This window comes from Nanorana parkeri, unplaced genomic scaffold, assembly GCF_000935625.1.
Source record: "Nanorana parkeri isolate BGI_ZX_2015 unplaced genomic scaffold, ASM93562v1 scaffold836, whole genome shotgun sequence".
Classification (NCBI taxonomy): Eukaryota; Metazoa; Chordata; class Amphibia; order Anura; family Dicroglossidae; genus Nanorana; species Nanorana parkeri.
The window spans coordinates 352,057-365,020 of record NW_017307104.1 but is presented as its reverse complement, the minus strand read 5'-3'; the positions used below and the strand labels follow the sequence as shown (position 1 = coordinate 365,020).

Sequence of the window (12,964 nt, the reverse complement as noted above, 5' to 3'; positions counted from 1 at the left end):
ACTCGGTCTATTGGGGGGGGGGGGGGTAGGGAGCATGTTTCGTTGTCATGCCTTATACTGGAAGGAAAGTATTCTTAGCAGTGCCAGTCTCATGGCAGCCCGAGACTGCAGGGCCACACTCTGTTAGAGTTAATGTGGCGTGTGTTGTGGTGCTCAGCTATGTACTTAGGCCTGCAGATAATTTACCAGTGAATCAGACGGTAAGGTGTATATAGTACCCTAAGACATGTTTTCTTTTGGGGCTAAGACACGGAATTGATTTTTATTCCTATTCCCTGTTTTTTACTTGGAGCGGTAACTACTTTACAACACACACACACAGGGACCATGGGGAACAGAGGTAGCCACCCTCCAAAAGGAAGGGCAGTGTCAGTACCAATTCAGAGATTATTTGAGGATCTACAGCCCAGTAATACACAAATAAGGTACAATTTTGTTCATAGTTAAGGTACTTGAATGCATTTGTAAGATTTAACTCCTGAGTTTGTCACTTTCATAAACAGAGTATTACAAACTGCAGGTGCAGAATAATAAAAAAAAAAAACTTTACAGTACACATTTTTTTTAAATCGGAACAAAAAAACAATACACATTTTGAAAAGAGGTGGACTGTCCCTATTCTAGAAACTTTGCATTGTAATGTAAAAATGTTAGCATGTCCACATGTTTGGGGTTAAGGCTGGCTCTCTTTTTACAAGTTGTTGCCTGCAGCAGAGAAGAGGCACCCTGATGGTGTGGAGGTGGCTGGGATACACAAGTAGGATTTCGCAACTTTTGCCAAAGTAGGATATTTTTTCTTGGTTTGCCTTCCACCAATTCAAAGGGTTTCCTTCCTTGGCAAGGGGCCTCTCTGCAAAATAAGTCTGGACTTCATTTCTAATATGAGCATGTATATCCTCGTTCTCTTCTTGCCCCTCTTTAGTCTCCACTGCTGCCCCCAGACTCAAGGAGTGATGCTGCAGATGTTGAGGGCTCAGCAACTCTTGCAGGTGAAGCGTTTTGTTTTTTTTGCTGCTCCCCCATCTCCCTTCTTATTGCAAGCGCCTCTATCAGGACTTTTGAATGTACAGCAAGAATTTCTTCTGGCGTTAAAAATTTCAGTCTTCTGAATCTTGGGTCCAGGGCAGAAGCAAGAATTACGGTGTACGGGATCTGTTCAGAAATGATTCCCTTCCATCTGGTTTGAAGCTGGTCTGCTGCAGGCTTGGAAGCTCTTCAGCGCTTGTGACTCGAAAGAAGGCCCCTCATTGGACCGCAACAGCCCCTTCACAAGCGCAGGCATGGAAGACGGAGAAATATAATCTTGGCCACTCATCAATACGGTAGCAGACTCAAAGGGCTAGAGAGCAGTTTAGAATTTGTTGAGAATACTCCAGTGTTCTGCTTTTAAGTCCAGATAGTGTTTTCCCCTTAGAGCAGGGATGGCCAAACTCCAGCCCTCCAGCTGTGGTGAAACAACAAATCCCATGAAGCATCTCTCTCCGGGAGTCATGTCTGTGGCTGTGAGAATCTTGCAAAGCCTCATGGGATTCGTAGTTCCACCACAGCAGGAAGGCCGCAGTTTGGCCATCCCTGCCTTAGAGTAACTGATGGATCAGACAAAGTTGCTGTTACTGGCCACCTTTGTTCATTGAGTCTCTCCACTATATAGTAAGTACTATTCTACCTTGTGCTTACATCTTGAAGTAGCTTGTGCTCGGGTGTGCTCATTTGCTTTTGCTTCTCCTTCACCTTGCTGCTAGCTAGTTCACTTTTTTTTTTTTAAATGTTCAATTAGTCCTTTTGCAGCACTAACGGCTCTCTCAATTCCAGAATACTTTAATGCGGCACCGATCACCAGCTGCAACGTGTGGCCAGTGCAGCGGATACTGCTCCACCCATGCTGGTCTTTCAGAATGTTCGCAGCAGCCACAATATTTGCACCGTTTTCATGCACAATGGCAATTCATTTTTGAGCTGGAATTAAAAATTTTGCAGCCACCTCTTCAACCATTCTGTAATGTTTGTGGCTGTATGTATGTCTTCCAGAGGCATGGTAGTGAGGCAAATAGATATAATCTTCCAGTCATCTATGTAGTGGCATGTAATGCCAAGGTAAGCCTCAGTCGCTATACTTGTCCACATGTCCGCAGTCAATGCAATTCTGCTTTCATTAGCACTGATGGCATTCTTTGCTTTTTGAACTGCCTCCTGGTATTCATCTCCCCTAGTTTGGTGAAAGGAGTTCTTGAGGGAATCTTATATCCAGGGTTTAGTACACTGATCAGGTTTTTAAATCTGTGATCTTCAACCATGGAAATTGGCCGCATGTCGGTGACTTATCATTTGCAGAATCAAATCTGTCAACTGCTGCTTGTTTTGCAGTGCACATGGCACTTCGATACACAAACTCTGCATTGTGCGCTGCTTCTTATTAAAATGACAAAGATATGATTAGTATGCAGAAAAAGCTACTTCTGTGTAACTCATTCAGTGTATCATTTTGGTTTAACTTACTGTGATGACGATGTTTCGCTCTCCTCTGCGAAGCCAACGTGTTTCCTTTTCATGTTCTCATGCGTCACTGTGGTGCTTCCGTGCTCCTGTTTGCAAATTTTGCATGCGACTTTATAGTGTTTAGCGTAAAATGCTCCCATGCCTTTGAGTACTTGGTTTGCATGCTTTTTTTCAACGGTCACCTTGTCTGCACCCTCTGCCTCTGCCATTTTTTTAATGTGTCTTTTTTTGGTTTCTTTTTTTGTTTGTTTTTCTGCAGCTGGAAGTAAAAAAAAAAAGTGTTGTGCAATATAGTGAAATGGAAAGTGTGTAAATTATACAGCAATCATTGCAGAATGGCAGTGGCTACAGAGGACTACAAATCCCCAGAAATAGTACATTATGCAGCTATAGAGTAATACAAATCCCACTATTCCAGCAATACATTAATACAGCACCATGTAGGGGGAAAGTGCAGGCAGTCTTACCTACACAATCTCCAAGCAACTTTCTTTCCCGAGAGCTTGGGCCGAGATCGTAGGCCTGTCTGTCTGCACTGGCAGCTGCTCTTCCCCCACGCCACAGTCTCCCAGCAACGACCGTGTTAGTGTTGGCGGGCAGCAGCAAGTCAGTGAGAGTTCAGCGGTCGGGAGGAGGTGCAGCGTGTGTGGAGCCACCAACAGGATAACTAAACGATGACGGGAAACCGTTGACGTTTTCCATCATTGATTGCAATCGGCTTAGTTGATTAGTTGTTAAAGCCCTATTTTCCATACTTCAGCTCTGGGTCTTCCCTATGTAATTTGGCCCTGGGGAAGTTGTGTGGCTAATTCCTCCTAACTTTTTTCAATCAAAAGCATTAAAAAAAATAATATATCTCTATAGATCTATATCTAGCTATAGATATATATCTATCTATATATATAGATAGATAGATGCAAACATTGTAGCAGATGACAAATATGCCCTTACTTGTACAACTATATAAACTCAACTCCAACCAAAAATGCTTCTTCAGTTTTGAACATAGTAGAAAAGCGTTGAGAACCTTCCCTGTAGGGGTTTAGAACTGGTTTTGGTTGTTGTTGTTGGGGGGGTTTTGTTTCTGTTCTGCTTACTTTCTATTTAGGTGACATGTCGGAGCTGGAAGAGTGGGTAACTTTCTTAACCCAGAAGCGATAATAACCCGATAGTTTCCCTTCCCAAGTCTGTGCAAACATTTTGTCAAAAAATGCATTGTTGGATGGGAACGCTTAAAACTCCCAGATGGGGTGAAAGGTAGAAGAACAGGAGGCACCATCAGGAACCAATACATTTTCTGATGGAACTACCATTGCCATCCATAGCACTCCTGTTTTCCCAGAATGCTTATGCAAATTCCAACATTTGTGTGGCAGTTCAAGGCCCTTAATAGGTCACTAAAGCCATTGCTGCTAGTTGATAGAGGGTGGCATTACCATTTACATGAGCACTGTATTTGAATAGGCAGTTTTGAAGCGTATAGTTTCTCAGATGTCTTGCTGAAAATCCATGTACCATCTTCATCAATTTGTTGCATTTTAAAAAATTACAGTTTAGTGGTATTCATATACTTGAAAATCTACAATTATTAAAGTGAACTTTCTGTTATGATTACAAAAAACATTACATATCCATTTTTGAATTATTTTGCCTTTTAGGTCCCATTCACATCAGGGCGACAGCGTTTCACGCGTGTTTTTAGGCACATATAAGCACTGAAACGTGATTTACAAACGTGCTGATCAGCGCTACAAAAGTAGTTTCAGATGACAGGCGTATTTGAACGTGCAATTCCGTGAACGGCCCCCATAGGAGTGTATTGGATTTTAAATGTTGGCATTTCAGTGTGGAAAAATCAGCGCAAAGAAACCGCCCTGGTGTGAACTGGGCCTTATGGCCCTAAAGTTTCATAAGACTTCAAATGGGTACAAAAAACAGCTCAGGGAGTGCAAGGCCGGAGATGGCTGACATTGCAAGACCAGCTTACAAAAAAGATTAATGGTTGCCAACAGCTTCATTTCTATAGCCAAGTACTTCTTTCATAAGTGCTTCTTTGTATGTTTTACATTTTGCAGCTAAGGGAGCAATGTGGGTTTTACTGTTTTACATATATACATGTGCGTGCTTTACTTAGTAATGTTAATTAAATGACTTTTCTTTAATTTGCAGCATAATCTTCAAGAAAAGCTACAACTGCGTTACACAGAATTGGCTAGCAGGTAATCTAATGCTGAGATAAAAAGATTTACTTGGGCTGTATTTAAATTTATTTATTTTACTGCTGAAAGAAATTAACTTTTTAAAGGGTCACTAGTGAGAATAAAATCCATTCCAAAAACTCTTATGCTTGGTGTGCTGTATCTACATTTAGGATAAATGTTGTGAATACGACCTTACTATAAGTCTCTGGTTCAAGTTGTATATTCAGAAACCATTAGCCCTCGTTCACACCTAGGCGTATTGCAAAAGCGCGTCTGTCACCGCGATTTGCGGTAAAAAAGTTGCGCGACCACGAAGGCTACTTGGCTGTATTCCAATGGAAAACGCCCTACAAAACGGCCCAAAGTAGTACCTGTACCTTTTCAGGCGTGGGCCGTTTTGTAGCGCGTTCGGGACGGGCGGAAATACGGCAAGGTGGGAACGAGTCCATTGACTCCAATGCAATTTATATTTTTGAGCGTTTTGTAGAGCGTTCTTCGAGCGTAGAACGCGCTACAAAACGTTCAGGTGTGAACGAGGGCTTAGTTCCAGCACTGGAGGCCACTATTGAAACCCAGGGTTTAGTGTGGTGAAGTAGAGCCTTTCAGAGAACACCGTAGGGGTGAAATGATGTTAATAGCTGACTAATATAAGAGTAGCATTTACCTTAGCTGAATTTCTGTATTGGTTTCCCATATTATGCTGATATGGCAAAATATTGGTGCATGTGCAGCTAGTGAAATGTGTAGAGGGCTGGAGTAGAGCACTGCTCTATACATCCTTAAGTAAACCAGGCTTATTTGCAAAAAATCACTGCTGTGATCATGGCTTTCAGGTTTGCCTGGCATGCAGGCATTTTCAGAGTAAAATATGAAGTTGCCCTGGCAGAGAACAAATAAGACATGCATATGACAGGTGTAGGGTTATCTGGTGTTTAGTTGTAACACAAGCAAGGATCATGGTAAGTAGAATCAAGAGAAAGAGTAGTAACAGATAAAGTCCAAAAGTGTTAGGAAAGTCTCAGATGTTCTTCAAAGAACGTGTGGCACATTAGTGCCTGCATTCCAGTCCAGTGTAATCTGCAAAAAATGCTGCAAACACTTTTGTTTGCAGATCGCACTGGACCAGAACGCAGGCACTAATGTGCTACACGTTCAAGTGCCGGCGATCGCACTGCGGGGAGGGCGTGGCTGCGGTGCCATTGAGTTCAATGCACTGCCATGCACCCTCCCGCCCCCCCAAAAAACAGCTGGCTGGGTTGCGTTCCAGAGGCCGAACACACTCCTGATGGTGTGACAGGGCCCTCACTGCAGACAGGCAGACATAAAATACTAAAATCACTGCAGTCCATGTTCTCCTTAATATGCAGTTATACTTTTTTTTTTTTTTTTTTTTTTTTTTTTTTTTTTATGCAAGCAGTTTAAAAATCTGAATTTGACTTGACATCAGCCTCTTGCAGTCCACTGTACAGCAGAGATCAGACAGGGAGAAGAAGCAGCACAATAAACCAGTCAATTGTGCTGCAGTGCTCATATGTGAGCAAAGAACATGCTTATAGGCGGAGAAAGCACAGTAACATAAGCTCATAAGTCTGCGGCATTTCCTTTTAATGTCCAGCCACTGCCTTTAGGAGGGACAGGCCCTTTAGGTGTTAGTCAACTGTAGTTGGCAAAATGTAGTTCTCCAGCCCTGTCGGATATGGCTGTGATGTGTGGCAAAGCTGTGTAAATCTCAGTATTGGGCTGTCAGAATTGACAGAAATACAAATCCTTTGGCATACCTATATGTATTTCTCGTATGTATTTAATAGTGCCTGGAGTTCGGCTTTAGAGAGCGACGCTGTCCCTAATTGTTGCATGCAAATAAACCTTGCCCATGTAAAAGAAAAAAATGGACATGCTTGCCTCTCCTGCACACTCAAATGCCGTTCTGATCAAACAGATTTTCCTGCTGAAGTGTTAAGAAACCAACACGTTCAGGAGTGTCAATCTCTTGGTCCCCTGCAGTGCTTACCCTTTTTATATTTTTGTATCTTGTCACATTTTAAGTTTACTCATTTCCATTTGTGTTTATATGATGCTTTTGTGTAGCTCATACATGTCCAGGCATGCACACAGGGCTGTTTGCATAACGTTAGTGGAACCTGCACAGGTTGGGCATGCCTGTTTAGGCTTAGTGTATGTGGCTGTAAGAGCTAAAGGCAGCTCACAACATAACTAGGCCTAACCCAGTCAGAGATTTGTTGTTGTTGTAGTAGTATGGTTGGTGACATCAGAAATGTCTCGCCATTGCCGAAACAGTCATGGCGCATTCTGCTGCATTTGTGGTGAGTATACACTTAAAGCAGCATTAAACATTTATTTTCCCAATAACGTCTTCCAGGATAGCATTGCGATAGATGGAGTCTCCTCCTCAAACCACATGGGTGCATGTCACCCATTTAGATTTTGAAAGGCCCGCCTCTTCTCCAATCCCTCGTCTATGTTTCCTCGGTCAAACTGGGGAATGCGTCACTGCAACGCTGGGGAGCTTCCATCTTGCAGTTTATTTGCCTGGGGCTTCCCTCCTATGTTACCAATCTGCCTGCCTATCTGTGGGGAACTGATTTCACTGGCAGTATGTAGGCATGCCTACCTGATTGCGGCCTCCAGTTAGTCCTCCTATGCAGTCGAAGGGGGTACTCTGGCTTCTTTCTCCTTCTGTGCACGGAACCGACAGATCTCCCATGGCTGGGCCCTTGAAAATGAGTGTCTGCCAGTCAGAGGGGTTTGTGCGGTTTCCAGGTCAGAGGGAAGTGTTCCACAGCCACAACGGGTGGCCGCGTACGTTCCTTTTGGTGTGAGTGCAGTCCCGGGCACCGAGGCAATGCGTTCCCGGCCTCATTTTCGGCGCAGAAGGATGGGTAAGGCCTTGGCTGGTCATATGTGGCGCCGCTCTTAGTAGTGACTATGAGGACGCTGGTGGTTTTGTCTCTCTTCAGCACGCGCCGCATAATGGACTCTGAGCAACCGCTGCAGTCTTCTACAGCAGCAGCAGACACTGGTCCTTCTGGTACCAGCCCGGCTCGGGTATGGTGGTTTTATGTATTTACAATCTTACCTCCCGGTTACCTCTGACCTTTTTCTCCACCTGGGGTCCCTTGATGTAGGGCGCTTTGGTGTTGAGGGGCACTCTTGACCTGGGTGTTTGGAACTTATTTCCTCCTTTTGGTTACTAGGGCTACAGCTAGCAATTATTTTCATAATCAATTAGTTGGCTGATATATTTTTTTTTTATCAGATAAAAATATTTTTAATGATTAAATATTAAAGGGGTTCTAAACCCTCCGTTTTTTTGCCTATATCTACTGCTAGCATGCAGTAGATGTAGGCAAGAAGTGTAAAAAAAAAACCCGCTTAAAATCCTTTTTAAACTTACCTCGTTATCGCCGCTCGTTCCCGCGCCGAGAATCAGGAACTGCTCGTACGGCCGCAAAGGATGTTGGGGCGGGCGCATGCGCAGTTCCGATTCTCGGCCGGGAGACTAGCAGAGACGCAAGGTAAGTCTATGGACGCGTGCACCCGCCTGCAGACACCGCTGGATCGGAGAGACAGAGCAGTCAGCGCTGGATCGGAGTGACATCACACCGCTGGAGGGACAGATGAAAACATGGGGAAAGAAGAGGAAGATTGGAAAAAGAGACATCATTTAAGGTAAGTGCTAACATTTACATTGGGGGGAGGGAAAAAATGTTTTGCCTTTTTAATGTCACTTTAATTATTTTGATATTTGATTAATGTTTAATAAAAATTTTTTTACATTTAATGTATATATCCTATTCATTCTTTCTGTACAGCTCTTATTCCTAGCATATGTCACAGATAGAACTTGTGCAGGAAGGAAAACCTTGCCAAGCGGACTTCTCCTGGACTCATGCTTGGCTTTTGCCTAGCTGAGCGCGGGAAAGGATATGGCTGGACACACTGCATGCGAAGCTCTATGTACCGCAATTTGCCTCTGCTGTGCACGCAGCTCAGTGTGCAGTGTGTTCGCTGCCTGACAATCGCCCCCATCGTTGTGCACGGTCTTCTCCTACAAACCCCCCCATCCTGGTTGTTACGCCACTCACTCCACTCACTGCATGTATGCACATACCTTACTTAGCCTGTCTACAGTCCACTGCAAAGTACTGTTACTCACTGTTCGTGAGCAGCCTGGGGAGTAGGAGGAGGGGGAGGCTGAGACACAGGGGAGGACTGTTGTCACTGCACTACATCCCGGCAGATAACTTCAGAAGCTTCCTGTACATCCCTGCTGACACAGGCTCTATATGCTCTACTCCGTGCTGGCCACAATTCCCGGCCAGTGTATCCACAGTTCCCCGGGTATCTTGAATGCTGTGCAGTGCTCCACCTGGTCTCCTCGGCTCTTTTCCCTGGATGGCCTGTCAGCACGTTCAGGTTAGTCCAGGAGTGGTCTGCCAGTGGTGGGGAGAGGGAGGGTGTGAAGAGCTGCAAGCAGCCCAACTAATCGATGATGAAAATCGTTGACGGCAATTAGTTGTTGCAGGCCTGTTAGTTACTCTTTAGGCAGGCTAAGGCTTCGGATAAAACAAAGTGGCATCTAAAAAGAAATGCGCTGTTTGTTCAATCAAACCAAGCTCAAATTACTCTAAACCTTTTTGCCAAAAGTGTATTGACAACCTATTTAAAGAAGAATCCATCTCAGCTTGCAGTAATCGTTTGAAAGTAGAAGATAATTCCTCCTTAACTGTATACAATCATTTAGGTCTATATTACAAAATGTTAAACCCAGTTCTAGTACTGTCCCATTACCCACCCCTATGGGTTTTGGCCCTTGGGGTCTTTAGGAGTGTCTGAGCATAAGGATCGGAGTGAACCAGGTCCCTCCCATAATTACTCGTCATCAGAGGAATTAAGTACCCAGGAGGATGTCTCCAGTGCTTCCAGATATAAGTTATCTCTAGATGATGTAGATGACCTAATGAGTGCCATTTTATAGCACTTTGTGTCTGGGGAGCTGAACATGTTCTTCTTGCATCTCCAATCTCCATGTATCAGGGATTACAGCAGCAGAAAACCAAAGTTTTTTTTTTCCCTGTGCATAAGGTTCTCTCAGAAGCAGTTCTTAGAGAATGGGCAGACCCAGAGAAGAAGCCTCTCTGATCTAGCAATCTTAAGCAGAGGTTCCCTTTTGACAATGGCCCTGCTTTAGTTTGGAACAAGACCCCCAAACTGGATGCTCCTTTTTAGTTAGTTTCCAAAAAATCAGACTTGGCTTTTGAGGACATGGGGATTCTCAGAGAGCCCATTAACAAGAAGATGTAGATCTTGCTTGAGAGCTTTGGACTCTTCTCTTATGAATCTTAAACCTGCCTTAGCCACTACTTGTGTGGCTAGAAATTTGGAGTTCTGGCTCTCAATTGAAGACCCACTTGCTGGCAGGAACTCCCAGGGAACCGCGCTATGACTCTCTTCCAATGCTCTTTAAGGCTGTTGGGTTTATTGCAGATGCCTCTGGCGAATCCGTTAGGTTGACTGCCAGATCCTCGGCACTTATTAACTCCTCTCGCCGGGCCTTGTTGAAAGCGTGGGAAGGGGGTGCAGCCTCAAAGCTTAGGTTATGTTATCTCCCTTTTTCAGGGGATTTACTTTTTGGTCCTGAATTAGAGACAATTCTTGAATGAACAACGGACAAGAAAAGGGCTTTCCTGGGAAAAAGAGTCTTTTTTGAAGGTTTGTTTCAAGGTTCCAGGAATAAACCTCAGGAAGGTAAGGAGGATAAACACAAAAAGCATTGATTGGGCCAAAAGGGCAGGGGGAGGATTCTCTTTAATCCTCCCTCCCAAAGCCACAATGACGGTCCTCCAGTGGAGGTAGGTTGAGGGCTTCCTACCATGCGGGATGGAGACTACCTCCAATCAATTTATCCTGAATCTAAAAAGGGAGGGCTACAGGTTGGAATCCCAACAGTTTACCTCTCAGACTTTTTCTTGTTAGAGATCTACCAACGCGGAGGCTTTGTCTCCTTTTTTTTTTTTTTTTTTTTAGGGGACCTGGTAGACCAGGGAGGTCTCTCGGGTTCTAAAGCAGAAGGAGGGTCAAGGGTTTTACCACATCTTCTTTAGTGAAGACACCTCCGGGGAAATTTTTGTGTTGCTCCTCAACTTAAAGCACTTAAACGTGGTGATAAAATACAAGAGATTCAGAATGAAATGTATCTATTCAGTCAGGGCCCTCCTACAACCCAGATCCTACGTGGCGACGTTGGATTTAAGAGACTTGTATCTTCACATTCCTATTCACCCGGCCTTTCAACAATTTCTCAGGTTGGCGGTGAGGATAGGTCCAATAATACACCATTACCAATTCGAAGCTCTCCCGATCGGGCTGTCTTTAGCCCCCCCGGATATTCTCAAAGGTATTTTGGGGGAAGCTCTGGTCCCCCTGAGACTTGAGGGAATCAACATCATACCCTATCTAGATGACATCGTGTTGTCTGCCACCTCAGGCAACCAGTTGGAGAGGGATTTAGTGGTAACACAGAATTGGTTACAGGATCTGGGATGGCTCATGAATCTCATGAATCTGGTGTTCTGATGCAGAGAGCAACACTGATGTAATCACTGCTGGAAAAAATGAAAGATTAAAATCTTGCTTGTAATGTGATTGACCTAAAAAAGGAAAATAAAAAAACTGATGAGGGGGCCTCCAGGGAAGAGGGGCAACAAGGGGTCAGTGTCTTAAGACTAGTTTAGAAATGTTTTTTTATCTTTTCATTTTTAGGTCTCCACCACCTCCAGCTCTACCAGTGGGTCCAAGCCATAAGTTTGCCAACAACTATTATTGTTCACGTGATGGACGCAGAGAAGCTATACCCCCTTCAATTATTATGTCTTCCCAAAAGGCTCTAACTTCTGGAGGCACTTTAGTCAGGTATGTAACAAACCTATTCCACAGGTTACAGCAAAGCGATCTGTTTCAGCCAAAATTGAATAGAGTAATGCACATCACTTCCGCCTTTTAGAAAGCGGAGGAGAATCGGCAAGTAGGAGAATGGTGATCTCTCCTCCGTTTACAGTGTGACCCAGCCGCTGTGCCGGTCCTGGGCCCACAGGGGGGACAGTGGAGCACTGGATAACTGGTGGCGGTGGAAGGGGGGGGGGGGAGGCAGCGGAAAGGGACTGCATACTGTTAAGAGCCGCCAGAATGCTTGTATGGAACAGCCGTATGCTGCCCACCCTGAACCATTCCACATCTGAGGTCTTGTTTACATGCTATAGGAACTCTCTCTGGGGTTGCTGGAGAACATGACAGTTTTATGAATATAGCACAAGACCGGTCTTGAGGGCATCCAAGTACTGTTCGGCATACAAGCCTTAAAGGAGAACTATGGGGTCAGGGCTTTTTCCCCATAGTTTTCCTAAGGGTAATGGGAGGACACAAACTAGCGTCCTCCCATCACCCAAAGCTCAGTATACCGCAAGCTACAGCTTTGATCCCATAAGGCAATCGGATATTCCCTGGATCAACAATATCTGATGCTTAATATACCTTTTAAGAACTCAATATCCAGTAATATTCTGTGCATTTAGGAATACATCCAGATGTTTTTTTTTTTTTTTTTAAATGGTTAGCTCCTGGAGGAGTCTGTTCCACATTTTACTGCTCTAACTGTGAAGAATCTTTTCCGTATGCAAAGGTTAAACCTCTTTTCCTTCAGATGCAAAGAGTGCCCCCTTGTCCTTTGCAGTGACCTTAACGTGAATAATTTGGCACTTGGCTCTTTATATAGACCATTTATGTATTTATACATGGTGATTGTATCCCCCCTTAGTCGCCTCTTCTCCAGAGAGAACAAATTTCAGGTCAGCTAATCTTTCCTCATAGCTGACCTCCTCCATGCCTCTTATGAGTTTTTTTTTTTTGAGTCTCTCTCTAGCCCCTCCTCCCCCCTCTCTCTCTCTCTCTCTAGCTTTGCTTGTTTGGAAAAATAGTGTAAATCTAAAGCTTTAACTTGGATAATAAGTTATTTAAATATAATTTGAATCTAGCACATTCCCCTTGAGTGTTCATTGTTGTGCATAATTTTTTAAATTTTATTTTCTTGTAGCTCAGATTCAGCGGTTTCAAGCGCTACAAAAAAACCAGTGACGCCTGGAGTTTGCCCTCCTAAATGGGAATTGTCACATGATCAACCCTACCTGTGAACAGTTCATGGAAGATTTTGTTCTATAATAATTCACAATTAACTGTACTGTAAAAATAAA

The 12,964-nt window shown here is 44.0% G+C and overlaps 1 protein-coding gene across 1 annotated transcript in view; it reads left to right on the top strand.

Annotated features, from left to right (window-relative positions):
- Positions 1–12,964, top strand: part of NDUFA7 (NADH:ubiquinone oxidoreductase subunit A7) — an 18,236-nt gene extending 5,272 nt beyond the window's left edge. The window contains exons 2-4 of the mRNA XM_018565352.1: positions 4,666–4,715; positions 11,481–11,630; positions 12,808–12,964. Of these exons, the coding sequence (XP_018420854.1) occupies positions 4,666–4,715; positions 11,481–11,630; positions 12,808–12,904 (297 nt within the window). The 3' untranslated portion in view covers positions 12,905–12,964. The remainder of the gene's footprint in view (positions 1–4,665; positions 4,716–11,480; positions 11,631–12,807) is intronic.